Source organism: Sorex fumeus, unplaced genomic scaffold (assembly GCF_029834395.1).
Source record: "Sorex fumeus unplaced genomic scaffold, SorFum_2.1 ptg000007l, whole genome shotgun sequence".
NCBI lineage: Eukaryota > Metazoa > Chordata > Mammalia > Eulipotyphla > Soricidae > Sorex > Sorex fumeus.
This window is the reverse complement of record NW_026606064.1, coordinates 45,356,324-45,373,658: the sequence shown is the minus strand read 5'-3', so window position 1 is coordinate 45,373,658 and position 17,335 is coordinate 45,356,324. Positions and strand designations below refer to the sequence as shown.

The window sequence follows — 17,335 nt, the reverse complement described above, 5'->3', positions numbered from 1 at the left end:
CTTATTTGCCAACGTGGCTTGGTGCATGCCTCAGACAACCACAAGTGAATGTCCGAGCTCACAAGGCAATACAGAGATGCAATAAAGGAAGATCTTAAAGAGAGAAGAGCAGCAGTGCTGGTAGATGTGGCAGAAGCCGGGAAAAGCATTTGCAATGCCCATCTGTCCTTCACCAACTACAAGACCAAGATGACTGCCCTCAGATGTCCTGATGGATCTATCACATCTTCCAGAAGGGCAATGGAGAAGATTATCCATGACTTCTACTCAGATCTCTTTGATAGCCACGTCCACCTGCCCACATACCAAATTCTGCAGGATGGATATGTCATTCCCAGCGTTCTCCCTTCCGAAATCTGACATGCCATTTCATCAGTAAAGAAACAACAGCACCTGGCCCAGACAAGGTTAGACCTGAACACCTGAAAAACTTGCCATCCGTACTCATCAATACACTGGCTCAGCTATTCACATGCTACCTGTCTGAATGCTAGTTTCCATCCCAATGGAAAACCAGCAGGACTGTACTACTGTACAAGAAGTAAGACATCCATGACATTGGCAACTTTTGCCAGATCTGCCTATTGTCTGTCATCTACAAGCTATTCACTCAAGTCATCCAGAATAGGATTGGCAGAATAGTAGATGAAGGACAACCATGCGAGCAAGCCAGGTTCCGCAAAGGATTCAGCATGATCAACCATATCCACATGATAACCAAGCTCATTGAGGTTTCTTGGGAATTCAAGATGCCACTCTGTCTAATGTTCATTGATTTAAAGAAGGTCTTTGATTCTGTTGAGATGGAAGCGGTCATTAAAGCCCTAGCCAATCGGGGCATTCAAACTCAATATATCAGTATCCTCTGCGAGCTGTACTACAGATTCACTACCAGGATCTCACCATTCTACAAAGAAGTGATCATCCATGTCAAGAGAGGAGTTTGGCAGGGTGATACCATTTCACCAAAACTCTTCAGTGCCACACTGTAGAACGTCTTGCGATGACTGGAATGGAAAGGAATGGGAGTGAAGATAGATGGTCGGCAACTAAACCACCTCCGCTTTGCTAATGACATTGTTCTAATAACACCAAACATTAGCCAAGTGTCACAGTTGCTGGCCGACTTCGACCATGAGTGTGGAAAGGTCAGACTACAGCTGAATCTTACGAAGACAATGTTTATGAGAAACAGTCTCGTTCCTGACGTTCCATTCACTCTCAACAGAACGACCATCTCCAAATGCAACAGTTATGTGTACCTAGGTCGAGAAGTCAACATGACGAATGACCTGGCACTTGAGTTGTGCAGGAGGAAGAGAGCGGCTTGGAATGCCTTCAAAAGTGTCAAAGAAATAGCTATGAGAATGAAGAACCTCCAACTCCGGGCACATCTCTTCGATTCCACTGTTCTTCCTGCATTAACGTACGCCTCAGAGACCTGGGCCCTACGAAAACAGGATGGGAACGCTATTCGGGTCTCCCAAAGAGGAATCGAAAGAGCTATGCTTCAAGTATCACGTTTCACTCAAATGAGAGAAAGAATCCGAAGTTCCGACCTCCATCAATGGTCAAGAATCAGGGACGCTGTCTCACTTCAAAGGCATCGAAAATCAGATGGGCTGGTCACGTAATGAGATTTGGAGATGACCGCTGGACTAGAACTGTTACCGAGTGGATTCCACAGGACATCAAAAGACCGCGTGGCCGCCCACCTACATTATGGTCAGACTTCTTTGTCAAGAACCTGGCCGATCAGTTTGAGGCTCTTCATATTCCTAGAATGAACAGACGCCATTGGGCTACACTAGCACGTGAGAGGGACAAATACATACGTTACTGGTGCCTGCTCGAGCAAATTGATGAGTAACAGGAAGTCAAGTGATCAAGTCAAGTGACTACCATAAACATGTTCTCCAAATTACAGGGAAAAAAAGAGAATATATTGAATCTATAGATGAAACTGCTATCTTAACAATGAGCATTTGTATCTGTATCTAATTTGTATTTGTATCTAATCCATGAGCATTTGTATCTGTATTTTTCAAGAGCTGTGTCAATGTGGGGCTAGAGATAGTATAGCAGGTAGGGTGCTTGGCCTCCATATGGCCAACTAAGGTTCAATCTCAGCACTGCATGTGGTCTCCTAAGCACTGCCAAGAGCCATTCCTACGCACAGAGCTGGGAGTAGGCCCTGAGCACCGCCTCAAAGCCAAAAAAAACCTTTTTTTTTTTTTTTGCTTTTTGGGTCACACCCAGAGATGCACAGGGGTTACTTCTGGCTCTGCACTCAGGAATTACTCCTATTGGTGCTGGGGGACCATATGGGATGCTGGGAATCGAACCCGTGTTGGCCACATGCAAGGCAAACACCCTACCTGCTGTGTTATTGCTCCAGTCCTCCCCAACAAAACTTTTTAAATAAAAAAAAGTGTCAATGTACCTAAGAAAAGGTAAATAAAAATCATTTATAATAATTTATAGTTATAATAGTCATATTACATAAAATAAGTGTTTTATATAATTGTTTTCATAAATGAAAAGAATTTATTTTATTTATAAAAATTATAATTTCATTTATGACAATTATAATCATTTATGATACATATAAACCATTTTAAATCATAACCAGTTGATCAATATTGTTAATTCCTGATATTTTATTATACTTATTAAAAGGTAAAGGTAAAGGCCCTCCCGTTGATCGTCGATTTGCTCGAGCGGGCCCAGTAACGTCTCCATTGGAGACTTTGTTGTTACTGTGTCTGGCATATCGAATACTCTCGGTAGCTTGCCGGGCTCTCCGAGAGGGGCGGAGGAATCGAACTCGGGTCGGCCATGTTGGCCGCTTGTAAGGCGAACGCCCTACCCGCTGTGCTATCGCTCCAGCCCAGTATTATACTTATTATTTACTGAAAAAGTTAACTTTTGTTTTTCAGGTTTTGTTTAATTTTCACTTATCTGCATATAGTTTATTTTCATTCTGTTTATAGTAAGAATAGCCTACATGGCTTCCTCCTCTTGTCCTGCTCTTTCTGTCCTTGAAAAAGTCCAAGAATTCTTCAGAGTGTGACTTCAAAACAAAATTTGAAAACCACGTCTCTAAAACTTGTTTTTTTTAAATAAAAGATTGTGCAATAATGAACATTACATTATATTATTTATGATTACATTATTTTATTTAAGCATTACATTATTTATGACTTGATTTTTTTTGAGTCACTGTGAGACACACTAAAAAAGTCAGTTTTATTCCCCAATAAATATAAATTCCTGAGGCCAGAGTGATAATACAGAGGGCAAGGCGGTTGACTTGTATGCAGCTTGTCAGAGCTGACTGGGGTTCTACCTCTGGCACTCTGTATGATACACCCCTCCAGCCTCACCAGGACTGATCTCTGAGCAAACAGCAAGGAGCAAGAAGTCCTGAGCAGCACCGGCTTACATAAAAACAAAATAAAACAAACATATATAACTATTTCTATTTCTGCTTCTAAGCCTTTTGAACATATATTATTTATTCTACTCCTTTTACTTGTCACTATTCTTTCTGCATATGGTCTTTTGTCCACTGCCCTTCCTTCAGCAAATTTTATAGAGGACAAATTCTAAAGTGGGGTCTTAATTATCCCCTGTATTGTTGAATCAGAGCCACTTCTTCAAGATCTGATATTACTTTTTTCAGACCTTGTTAGCTGGCTCATAGCTGTCCTAATATTTTCATGAGCACATTCAATTTCGCATGTTGTAAGCTTCAATTGGAGATGTTTTCTTTACAAGGAGAAAAATCAGTCTGTGAATAAGACTTCCTTTGCTCGACTTACCTCTGCAAGCAGATCTTGGAGCTCACCTTCACTAGGGCAGCAGCCTAAAGACCTGACAATTGTTCCGATTTCTCTGGTGGGGGCAAGAAGACACAGTTTTAGGAAAAAACCGCCAGAGACAAGTGCTATGTTTCTCTAAACTTTTTCAGAGCAGATGTATCACATCAAACACAGTCACTCAATAAATATTGCCTCACAAGGATGACGGATAGTTGGAAGAAGAAGGCAGACAAGTGAATCAAAAGAATGAAAAGGAAGTGTTTGCCTTGTTTAGCAATTATAACCTCTATCAGAGTCAAGATGAAAAAATTATAGAACTTCCTCAGGAAGGAGAATGGAGGAGGAAGAAGGAAAATGAAGTCTTGTCACTTACTGGCTGATTTTTCAGTGTTAATTCTTTTGAACCTCAGTTTCCTGTAAAGCTGCTGGCGCCAGTCCACTGGGGCTCAAACCCCAACCCTGCAACTTGCTAGATTGGGCAGAATAATCTCTATGTGCATAAACCTACATGATAACTAAAACACAGTGCATCAATTCTCACTGAAGCACTAAGGACTGGGCCAGGAAAACTTCAAAAGTCAAATCATCGCAAACCACAGCTCTTGTGAGTAACTAAATAGCCACCTCCCTATAATAATGCAATTTGGTTCAAAAAACTATAATCTATGAAAAATATAGATTACATTCAGAACTCTCTTGATGATAAGACAGGGGATTTGTAATAAATTATTAAGTTTCCACTTAAAAGGTTTAAAATTGAAGTTGTAATATCTGAATGTTAATTTAACTACATAAATAACCACTTATTTTTTCTTTTTGGGTCACACCTGGCGATGCACAGGGGTTACTCCTGGCTCTGTACTCAGGAATTACTCTTGGCAGTGCTCAGGGGACCATATGGGATGCTGAGAATAGAACCCAGGTCATCCACGTGCAAGGCAAATACGCTACCCACTGTGCTATTGCTCCAGCCCCTCCACTCATTTATTTATCTCTCTGCATAGTATAAGCAATACTGACTCCCTACTTTTACTGATAGAAAAAACAATTTTATGACATTTATCATTGCTCAGGGTCTACACCCAGCTCCATTTTTCAGGGGTTGTTGGGTTGCTCCAGTAGTATTCACGGGACCATGAGGTGCCAGGACTTGAATCTGGGGTTCCTGCACACAAAGCATGCACTTTAGCCCTTGAGCTATCTCCCAGGTCCTGCAGAAAAAGCTTAATAGCAACTTGAAGTCCTGGGCCTGAAGAAATGGCGCCATGGTCTGGAGAGGCGGCCTTGCAACAGAGTCAGAAATTCAATCCCTGGGGGCTGGATCGATAGCACAGCAGGTATAGTGTTTGCCTTGCACACGACCAACCCGGTTTCGATTCCCAGCATCCCATATGGTCCCCCAACACCCCAAGGAGTAAGGAGTAATTCCTGAGTGCAGAGCCAAGAGTAACCCCTGTGCATCACTGGGTGTGACCCAAAAAGCAAAAAAAAAAAAAAAAGAAAAGAAATTCAATCCCTGGTGAGCCCCATGCACCAAGCATCACGATCCTGATAGCTCAGTTTGCGCCCTGCTCTTAGTGATCCCTGGCACCATTAGTAATCTCAAGCTGCCCTGCAGTGAGGGTGGGAGCACAGAAAGGACTGCGCCACCTGCTGAGCAGTGAACTTCACGGAAATAGCAGCATGGACAGGAAGCATGATCCCTATCAAGCACTGGAGTGAGCACTGCATCACAACCACTCTTTAGGTGCTACTCAGAGTGCCAGCCCCTGTGGACTAGGGGAGGGTGAATCTCAGCGACACTGAGCACCAGACACCCTGATGTATGACCCCCCATCCCCCAACAAGCATCACAGCTGAAAGTGGGGGAGACACCACAGCCCAAGCATGTGTACAACCTCTGTCACTGTGACAACAACTGTAGCACTACAGTACTGTCCACTGTCCTCCCATTGTTCATCAATTTGCTCAAATGGGCACCAGTCACATCTCCACTGTGAGACTTGTTGTTACTGTTTTTGGCATATCGAATATGCCACGGGGAGATTGCCAGGCTTTGTCGTGCAGGCTGATTACTCTAGGTAGCTTGCCAGGCTCCAGGAGAGGGGCGGAGGAATCAAACCCGGGTCAGCCACATGCAAGACAAACGCCCTATCCACTATGCTATAGCTCCAGCCCGCGACAACAACATCAATGACAATTAATTAATAAGCTAAAACATAACAACAGGGAGCAGAGATAGCTCAACAGGCTGGAGGTCATTATCTGCATGCCAGAGACCCAGGTTCAACCCCCAATCCAAAATATGGAGGAAAATCAACATCTGCCCTCATTTCAAGCAGACTGACAAGGGAAGCAGAAGCTGCCAAAAGCAGTTAAGTCTGGGCTACACCATATAACCACAGAATGCATTGGGGTGTACTTGAGGTGGTTTCTAACCTTGCTTTTTAACAATGCATGTCCTTGTCACAGTCTGAACCTTGCCTTATCCCTCCCTTTCAGCTGGGTCCAACAGTGTAATAAACCCGAGTTCTCCCAACTCTCAGGATGTTCACTGACTCTCAGTGAGAATTTCCACAACACATAGTGTCCCCCCACCCCCAAGAATTACAGGGAGTGATGCTTGAGCATCATGCTGAGATTAGCAGTGGACTAACACCGGGTTTGATCTAAACACAAATTAAAAACAATGAAGAGTAGGACTCTAGAGCTAAAACCCCACAAGGAAAAAATGTATTTCTTCTTGTGAAACTGGCTCCACTAGAAGTTAAAACGGGGGAGGGGGGTATGCAGGAGGAGGGGCCTTGCAAGGCTTTGGACCCTAAAACAAAAACTGCAGTGAAACACAGAAGTGGAACCAGGGACACAGTAACACGGTTAGGCATGCAGTGGAGCTGAGCTCGATCCCGGGTACCTGACATGGTCTCTGAGTGCTACAGGAGTGTTTGGTGAGTACAGAGCCTGGAATAAGTCCTGAGCACCGCAAGTGTGGCCCCCAAACCTAAACAAACAACACAAAAGTGACCACAGGCTCCCATATGTGACCCCACAGAGGGGCCCTTGGAACAGCACGGGCGTTTTCAGGGTCCAGCATCATGGGAGGGACAGAGGCAGAGAATGAGCCCAGGATAATAAAAAGCTGCAAACCTCCCCGCAGCCCGGTCAATCCTCACCCTCACGAAGCCTGAGCAGGACATCAGACCTGCATCTCAGGAGGCTGCAGATGCAGTGGACACAGGCCTGTGGCCCCAAGCAGGGAAGCAACTGTGGATGCTCAGAGCCAGGGTGGCAGTCGGGACCTGCCTGCAGGAACACAGCCTCCCCACCAACACCCCCTCTGGCTGAGCACAGGCATCTGGCCAGGATCAGAGAGAAGATCTGCTCCAAAGTCTAAGGACAACTGGCTTCTGCTGGGGGCCGCTGCCAGGAGCTAAGGACAACAAAAACACAGCAAGGCGCCAGAAACTGGGAGGGACTGGACTGCTAAATCTTAGCAGAGCCTGCAAGGCCTGCAAGGCAAACTCAGCCCCACAGGATCTGATGGAATGAGTGAGTGTGAACCCTAGCCTGCCACCCGTGCCTGCACAAAACAAGCCCATCAGTCCCAGTCCCCCACAGAACACTGGACACAATAAAGAAGAAAGCCAGGAAAGGTCTGCAAAATGCTAGGCTCTCCTGTCTTGAGTGAAGACTTCAAAGTGACAATGGTAAAGCTGTTCACTGAAAAGAGGAAAGCAACAGGAGACTCTGAGCACTAACAAGGAGAGAGAAAACTATGGGAACACTATAATTAGGTATCACTGGACTGAAAAACATGGTGAACTTTAAAAATGTACACACACACACACACACACACACACACACACACACATACTAAATGGGCTTAGCATGAGCCAAGGAATAAATGATAGAAGCCAAAGAATAAATTCAGGATAAATGTTTCAGGATTAAATACTTGAGACAACCAAACAAGAACAGAAGGGAAAAAAGGAATTGGGAAAAATGAAGAAAACATTAGAGACTAAGAGGGCTGTGAGTCCTGTCCAAAGTACTCCAGGCTCACTTGCTTTGCACTTCGGAGGGGATTCAGACTCAGAAATGCAAGGGTAAATGCTGGTTATGTCAAGGCAAACATTCTTGGAGGACCCAACCATGAGGTCATTGGAAACTGGCCATGGCATGAAGGGTGGAGATCAAAGTTCAGGGGCTATGTGGACAATGCAATCCCTAGTACCTGTCCAAGAAATTTTTAACTATATAAATTTCTTTTCCAAACTTTTAAGGTATTATGGAACATGGTTTCTTTCTAATGTTAATATCAGGCTCAACATAGTGCTTCTAGGAGCTGGAGGGATAAATCAGCAGCAGAGAAAAGCATTTGCCTTACATACTCAAACTCTGGGTTCCATCCCCAGCACCTATAATGTTCCCCTGAGTACCACCAGGAATGATCCCTGAGCAGAGCCAAGTATAAGCCCTGAGCACACGAGGGTGTGACCCAAAATTCAAAACAAAAAACAAACAAAAAGTAATTTTATATTGAGGTTATTTAGGTACATTGTATGAGATTGTGATGCCTTTCTATGCCTTAAAAAAATTACTACTAAATATTTGCAAGATACTCCACTTATAGTATAAAACTTGATAACCACAAAAGCCATGACAATTTACCTAGATATTATTCACCCTGTTCACAAATAAATAAACTAAAATTTGGAAAAGAAATCACTTGCTCAATATTATATAGTGAGTCAATGATAGCACTCGAGTTAAAAAAAAAGCATAGTTAATCATTCCAGATTCTACCCATTCATTCAACAAAGCAATATGAGGGGCTGAAGAGATGGTTCAAAGGCCAGTGCATATGCTTTGCATGCAGAAGGCCCAAGGTCTGACACCTTGTACCACATAGTTCCTTGAGCACTACTAGGAGTAAACCCTAATCACTAACCCAGTTTGCCCTAGGTTTGGTTTGGGGGTCACACCCAGCCAGAAATAGCCCTAGAGTACAGTTGGATGTGGCCCCCAAACCAAACCAAAGAACAAACAAATGAGTTGCTACAACGTGCTAGAGAGAGTACTAGAGACACTGTAGTTTATCTTCTAACAGAGAAATATGAGAATTAAAAGAAATTGGAGGAAGGGAAGTGCTGATAAAGTGTCACGGGTAGGCAGAAAAGAGACACTACCCTAGACTGAAAAGATGGACCTCGGAAAAGATTTCGCTCTTTTAAATTAATGTTTAAACTACTTAATGCTGGAGTCAGAGTGATAGTACAGTAATTAAGGCAACTGCCTTGCACACAGCCAACCTGGGTTGGATCCCCAGCATCCCTTATGGTCTTCTGAGTATGCCAGGAGTGATCCCTGAGCATGGAGCCAGGAGAAAGCCCTGAGCACCACCAGGTGTAGCCCAAAAACAAAAAAATAAACTACTTAATGCCTATACAGGAAGAAAATTGTTCCAAGCAAAAAGCACATACAAAGGCCCTGAAGTGACACCATAGAAAAAAAATAAGGGACTGAAAAAAAATTCTGTATGGCTGGAACATAAACTATAAGTGAGGGAAGAGCAAAAAAAGGGCACTAGTCTTGAGACATGTTTAAAAGTACTGGAAGCAATAATATGAGAGTTTTCCTAAGGGCTAGGGAATAGCATGATAATTTTTAAGTAGGGCGATATTAATGTGTTAGAGATACCTAATTTCTGGGACCACGGAGAGGGTTCAAAAGGTGGGAGTGCGTGTTTTGTATGCAGCAGTTCAATCCCCAGCATCGCCTGGTTTCCCCAAGCACTGCAATGAGAGTAGTCCCAAGCAAGGAAGGAAGAAAGAAACCCAGATTCTCTAGGTCTCATAAATCTCTTCGATAAAAGGACAGGGTCATCACGCCTTAGCACTAAGAAGGCAGCACAGACTGAGCTCCCAGGGGAGTGTAATAAAATTTTGGGTGCAAAATTTGAAAGTATTTGTCCAAGCTAGCAACTTTCTTGTCTGTTGTCAGGAAATGGTGCACTTTGCTCCAGGAACTGGAGGCCTGCTAATCTCTACATGTCTCATGGGGTGTTTGCTGCACCTGGCCCCACCAGTTGGTACACAGCACTCCCAGCTGTGCATACCGTGTGTTGATGTACTACACACAGCCCCACCAAGATGGCAGAGTGGCCCATTCCTACTAGCCCAGGAAGGTGGTGTGTAACCCTATTGCAACACTGCCCAAGAGAAGGCTGGGAAGTCTTCATCTAGTTGGAGGCATAGTTGCCGTCAACTGGAGGCCTTGGAAGAATATGCAGGCAGAGTGGTATTGGGCCTTAGGCACCAGATGTTGAGAAAGTTGTTTAAACTGGCTCTGAGGAATTTATAGTTTGTGCTTCTTCACTGGGGCAAGGGGCAGAGCCCAATCCTGAAGGTCCAGATTGACTCCCCTCTACTGCAAAAAGCAATTCCCTTCTCAGCCATGGCTTCTCAGGTGCAACTGAGTAGTTCCCATGCCATGAAGACCAGAGGAACTTCAGGTGCAGCTTGATAGTAGGTGGAACAAACATGCATGATGGGCAGGTGCTCTTTTTATTTATTTATTTATTTATTTATTTATTTATTTTGGAGTCACACCTGGTGATGCTCAGAGGTTCTGAGCTCAGGAGCTACAGTCCCAAAGTAGGTGCTCGTAACAGAAGGGAGTCTCTCTCTCTCTCTCTCTCTCTCTCTCTCTCTCTCTCTCTCTCTCTCTCTGTGTGTGTGTGTGTGTGTCTCTCTGTCTCTCTCTGTCTCTCTCTCTCTTTCTCTCATCTCTCTCTCTCCTCTCTTTCTTTCTTTCTCTCTCTCTCTCTCCCTTCCTCTTTCTCTCCCTCCTTCTCTCCCTCCCTCCCTACCTCCTCAGCGGTGCTCAGAGCTTACTCCTGACTACTCAGGGATCACTTCAGGTTGGCACATGGTGCCAAGAGTGGAACCCAGGTCAATCACAAGCTGGCAAAGCTCCTTAACCCCTGTACTATTTCTCCAGTCTCTCCCTCTCTGGAGGCTCCCAGCTCCCTTGCTCCTCGTTTTATGCAAGTCATCTGTAGCAAAACCAAATGTCCAATAGTGTGTCTAATAAATAAGCTTGTTTTTGCATTTTTATGTAGGAGCCTGCAGTTCAATAAGATTAAGATTTAGAAAACAAAAATGAGTTTTTTTCATATTCTGATTTGAAATGATATCCAAAACAATTATGTAAGAAAAGTAAGTTGCCAAAAAAAAAAAAAAAGCTAGTTTGCTTCCAAATGTGTAAATGTGTTAAAAGGAAAACGAAATGATCTCCTGTCTCAGGAAAGATGTAAATATACAAGCTGCTGGGAACCGACTGGAAATGGGGACGGACTTGGAGCTGGGAGGGGCAAAGACTGCAGGAACACATTCCAGCGCATACCTTCTGGATATTTTGGATTTCAAAGCAAATAAGGAAATTAGCCAGTTTTAAAACTACAAGAAATAACCCTTGCCTTCCATGAGGTCAACCAGGGTTTGATCTTGGACACCACATATGGGCCCCTAAGCACAGAGCCAGAAGTGAGCCGCGAGCACTGCCAGGTGTGAGCCAACCTCCCTCCTCCCCTCTCGAAAACAAAAGAAAACCTGGTCTGTTCTCATAGAGACTGAGTACCAGGTCTGCACGGATAGAAGAGTGGGTAGGGAATTTGCCAGGTTCGATCCCTGGCATCCCCTGAGCCTACCAAGCCCCTGCCCCAAATACTATTACAGGGAGAGGCAGAGGCTTGGTTGAGGACCAAAAGTGGGAGGAGACATCGCCAACGTTCAGACTACAGTGCCACCTTCGCACCTTGGCACCCGATGGGCTATTTTTCTCTCCTTAAGCTTTCAGCCTTAAGGGACAAGAATAAAAAGTGCTCTCCCTTTTAAAAGTTAGTTCTAAAATGCTTATTTTCAAATATTTTTATTGGGCAAAGACCATTTCCGCAAATATTTTTTGTTTCGAAAGGAGAAACTTGAAAACAGAAGGCCTGAAGCTCCCACCCAACTCACAATCCCAGCCTCCAGTGGACATCATTCTTGGGAACAGGCTGGTTATTAACTGGGCCTGGGAATTCTTTTGAAACATTTTACGAGGTGTTAAAATTCTTTAAAAATATTTACCTTTGGCTCACACCGAGGGTATATGTCCTCTCTCAGTCTCCCAAAACGTAACTGCAATCCTAGATGAGTACAGACTTTGGAATTAACAGGAGCCTGTCAAATATCCAGTCTCTTCCTACCATTTTTTTTCCTGGCTTTTTGGGTCACACCTGGTGATGCTTAGGGGTTACTCCTGGCTCTGATCTCAGAAATCATTCCTGGCAGTACAATTCCTGAGCTCAGAGCCAGAAGTACTCTCCTGGAATGCCAGTGATCGAACTCAGGTCAGCCACGTGCAAGGCAAATGTCCTACCTGCTGGGGGGTGGGGGGCTGCGGGGGGGGGGGGTGGCTAACTTACTTCTTATGTACATTTCTCCTCTATTGAAAGGACCAGGTTTGTCACTATATAAAAACCCGAATCCTAGTTTTTCCTTCCAAGCCCATTCTCTCTTGAGCATGTGTTTTTTTCTCTCCTTTGTGTCTTTCCACTCCAGAAAAGCCCATGATCTTGAACACCTCTCTCTCTCCCCCACTTTCTCTCTCTGCAATTAAAATCAAAGTAATAAATAACAAAAATCTGGCCTAATTAAAAATATTTTTCTCTTTTTCAGGGCTTGAGAAGTTGGTTATTAAGGATATTTTAAGCTTCAGTGTCACAGTAAAATATTAGTTACAACATTCTTACTGAAACCATGCAACACTATATAGTTTTCAATGCTGTTTCATAAAATATAAGCTGAGGTGGCTTGTTCTCTTCCTACTGCTTCAGGCAGAGAGATGGGGCGGGGGGCGTGGAGCAGCTCTGGTAATGTATAAAAAAGGTAAAAGGTAAAGGCCCTCCCGTTGATCGTCAATTTGCTCGAGCGGGCCCAGTAACGTCTCCATTGGAGACTTTGTTGTTACTGTGTCTGGCATATCGAATACTCTCGGTAGCTTGCCGGGCTCTCCGAGAGGGGCGGAGGAATCGAACTCGGGTCGGCCATGTTGGCCGCGTGTAAGGCGAACGCCCTACCCGCTGTGCTATCGCTCCAGCGATAATGTATATCCAGAAAAATATTGTCTGGAACATAAACCAGCCCAAAGGCATTTGAGACACGGGACCCATCTCAAGAGCCCAGGCAGGAAAGCCAGAGATGCAGAACTACAGGCCCCAAGCAAGGCTGGGCCCCTGGGAGTTGATGCTCCACTACTAGAAATAAGGCCACACTTAAAATATCATGAGTAGATCATCAACAATTCCAAGCTCTCTCGCTGGCAACCACCCTAGCAACAGATTTTGGTTGGGATTGGGGCAGTTTGGTTGAACTGTACATAAACTAACTTAGTAGAGAGAAAGGTGCACATTTGCCTGCAATCTTTCCCCCCCCCCCCCCCCTTGCAGATAGATGTGTGCTTTCTTACTTAAAGGTGCAAGGTGCATTTCCCCATTCTGGGGGAAAGGCCAGCACATCCCATGTATAATTTGCTTTCCACTCTGGGGAAACCTGAATTCTCTCTTAGGCCTGTATCTATCTCCTCCTTTTACTTATCAAATAAACTTGTCCTGAAATTCACTATTCTTCACCTCCTGAAATTCTTTTCTGGGAAGGAAGGCAACAGACCTGAAAAGCCTGGGTAAAATTTAAGACTTATTTTCCTTTCCTGGAAAGACTGACTTTCCTTTCATGGTTTTCCAGCCTGGGTTCCACGGGTCTGAGAATTCAGGTGTTAGGGCAGAACCAGTGGAACCCAGGGGCAGTTTTGCAACCACATCCTGAGCTGGTCTGTATTTTGTCTGGGCTCAGAGGCTCAGAGCAGTCCTAGATTTCCCCAGGTGACCAAGGTGGGTAGAGGGGTAGAGAAGGATGTGGTCGAGACTGCCTCTCTCTTCCCCACTGCACATCAGACAACCGGGGAACCCTACTTCTTCACTGGCCGTGTCACAGATCCCATCAGCCACACTCCCATTGCTTCAAAGGAAAGTACTACAGGCATACAGATTGGAGGGTTCATTGAATTTTAGGGAAATAATAAAACCAACCAATGCCATCTTATTATCTTTCCTTTGGAGAACCTGACAGGCTACAAAAAGTATCCTGCCCACACTGCAGAGTCTGGCAAACTTCCCGTGTTGTACTCAACATGCCAAATACCAGTAACATTGATGGGTCTCATCCTCCTAATTCTGAAAGAGCACTGAAATGGCTCTTTTAAAATCTCAGGGCTAGGTAGGAGACATTACTGGTGCCTGCTCGAGACAACCGACAGACAACAGGATGATTATGATAGTGAATAAAACCAACAAGAAATAGCCTACAGGAAGGCAGGAAGACCATGTACATCCCTTTGCGATGCAAAGACTGAGCTCTTTGGAGATGGAGCACTTGAACCACAGAAATTGAGGTCTCACCCAGAGAAGAGTGAGCCTCCTCAGAAATGAAGCTTCTAGAAAATCTAAGGTTGTAATAAGACTATGAGGAGACCGGCTAGAGTCCAAGTTGGATTTTGTTTGTTTTCCTCCTGTGATAACTGCCAGATTAGCTTTTCTGTATGCAGGGAAATCTATGCCAAGGGCTGTTTGGAAGAAGCCTAAAGGGATACTGTGACTCCAAAGGGATACTGTGACAGAGGAGGAGGGGAGAGGATACTTGGATGGAGGGTGTGGTGCTGGAAAGTTTCATGCATAAAAACCCACCATTAACAGCTCTGTAAACCATAATCCCTAAAATTAAATTTCAAAACAAAGAAACAAAACTTGGTAAGGCAGGCAGGGCTCATTCTCTACCCTGGAGGCTGGCATGCATCTTGACCTGAGATGTGTACTCTGCTTTTTCCTCCCTTGTGAAGCCTGAGTTTGCTCTTGAACACCTACCTCTCTTTCCTAGAACCTGGGTCAGCCTCATGCATGGCAAGTGCCCTAATCACTGCCCATTAGATACAGTGGTTATTGCTCTGACCCATAAGTACATTTCTTTAAACAAAATTATTTTATTTCACTATTTTATCTCTTGATGATGTTTCTGGAATGCCAGGGACGAGATTAGGACCGATCTTCCTTTCCTGAAAAGAACAATCCATGGCTCCAGCCAGAGTTAACAGCTCCCTGAGAATTTAGGTGTGGGTGACCAGTTCAAGTGGGCTTCAGGTCAGCTTGATGGCTGCCTCATGGGACCGGTGGGCTGCTGGATATCAACCCAAAGTGTTTTAGGCTTCATCAATTAATTGCCCCTTTTCCTCCTCCCAGAGAAGCTTATCCATGCTCTTGCTAGCATTCCTAATTTAGTTAAAGTTAATCTTTAACCTTCCCTTTGTGTTTTATCTCTCATTGTCTTAATTTCCCAAGTCAGTCTCGATTACTTACAAGACAAACTTTCTGGTAATTCTGGACTTTGTATTTATAGTGCTTTGTATTTGAAGTGCTGTGTGTTTGTATACCTGCTTTTCTATTTTCTCTATAGCCTTTTTATATTTTACTATAGAGCAATGTTCTTTGGTTAAACACAGAAAGACCGTTAATACTATTGTTAGGGCGCGGATCGTGATCTCCCTTTAACGACAAAGAAACTCCAGAGACTGCAAACAGCAAGCAAGTTTATTGTAAGACTGGCTAGCCAGGGTCAAGCCGCCTACACAGACACGCAGGTCAGTTAGGTGAGGCAAGACCCCGAACTTCTTTAAAGGGGATCTTATATAGGCCTTCACTGGCCGTTACAGCAAAGCCCGCGCATTTCATAGCCAATAGATTTGTAACAACATATGCTTTCTTAACCAATCCAATTAAGGGTACATCACTTCTTAGCCTATAGTTTAAAGATCAGCATTTTGCGTCAGTGCTTAGGAACTGACAGGTTTTTAAGGCAGTCCTGGGTCTCGCAACATGGGTCTTGTGAGAAACATCCGGTTATCTGGTCTGACCCCCACCCTTCGAGTACCTGTATCTGAATTCCTTGCTCAGGGGCAGAAAAACCAGTTATTTTGCAGTGCAGGCTCCTATAAAGCGGATCTGAAAAAGCTTATCTAGACCTGTTCCTTGAAAGACAAGTTATTTTGCAATGCAGGTTCCTATTAAGCTAAGCTAAATTAATTCTGGTGGTAGTCCATTTTGGGCCTGTCCCTTACACTATAATCCTAATAGTTGGGAGTTGATTAACTCTGAAATATATCTACTCTGGGCAACCATCATAATTACTTGACTCAGGTGTCAGTTGCTGTAGTTCCTAACACCCCAAAGGGAGGCCCCACCATGGGACTGGGATGAACCTGGGGCAAGTGGCAAAGCTATCCGGCATTGAAATGAGATAGTCTAGAAAACATAAATGCACGGTCTTGATGCAAGCTGTTAAGACTTAAGAGACAGGACTCCCATGGGGAAAGACAAGCTGAACTGGCCTGAGTAGACTTTGTTTGGGATTTAGGGTAAAAGCCTTGCTTGCTCTCAGAGAGCCCAGAGAACTAAGTTTTGGGATCTTTGTCTCTTACTGTGTTTATCCAAACAACTGCAAGTATTGATAAGAAATAAGCTTAATTGTTTAACATATATAATTAGGGTCGGCCATGTTGGCTGTGTGCAAGGCAAACGCCCTGTGTGCAAGTCTATCGCTCCAGGGAAAGACAAAAGCAATGTAGATGTCCCTGGGAGACAAAGTGTCTCCTTAAGTTAATTTCCCCAAGAGAATTTCCTCTGCCAAATGTTTTGTCTCTGTAAATAATCAATCACACCTAGGTGCTATACCTCAACCCCCTTCAGATGTTCTATAAGTATGCTAGCAGCTCTGCATTAAACAGGCCATTTTCACCTGTGACTCTGTCTCTCTCCTGGGGAGGTCTGGGAGAGAGAACAGGAAGCGGCTCTCAACCACCATACATTGTGAACTCACAGTGGGCCATGAGCATCTGTTTCTCTCATGTGCTCAGAGTAGACTTTACCAGTCCTGACTTGTTAATTCAGGAAAAAATTCACAACTTCTACTCTCAAACAGTCCAGTAAAATGAAAATAATAATATGTTAAATGTGTATAATTTATATGCAAGTAGATACATGTAAAATATATGTACATATATTACAAATGCCAGGCATTTCCTGGGCAGCTGAGGTACATTGAGCAAAGGCAGAAGCATACATTTCTCAAGGCCATCTCCCTTGCTCCCCATTTCACTAAGTTACCTGCGACCTAACTGATGAGGTAGCCAGGAGTCAAGTGACCTGCCAGAGAATCCATGAGCTACCCAGGGAACACTACGTCTTTGGGCGAGAGTTACCTCTTCCACCTTTAATAAAAGAATATGGGAAAAATGAAGGCCCTTGTGTAAGGCAAAGGAGGAGGAAGGCAGCCCTGAGAACTGTTTCCTGCTGCTCCAGGACAATAACTGGCATTTATGACAGTCTCTTCTTTAACACTAGGCTTCAGTTCTTTCTTTTA

At 44.2% G+C, this 17,335-nt stretch overlaps 1 protein-coding gene across 1 annotated transcript in view; it reads right to left on the bottom strand.

The window, feature by feature from the left end:
* EFCAB2 (EF-hand calcium binding domain 2) overlaps positions 1 to 17,335 on the bottom strand; it is a 121,262-nt gene that overhangs the window by 35,232 nt on the left and 68,695 nt on the right. The window contains exon 3 of the mRNA XM_056133017.1: positions 3,825 to 3,897. Within this exon, the coding sequence (XP_055988992.1) occupies positions 3,825 to 3,897 (73 nt within the window). The remainder of the gene's footprint in view (positions 1 to 3,824; positions 3,898 to 17,335) is intronic.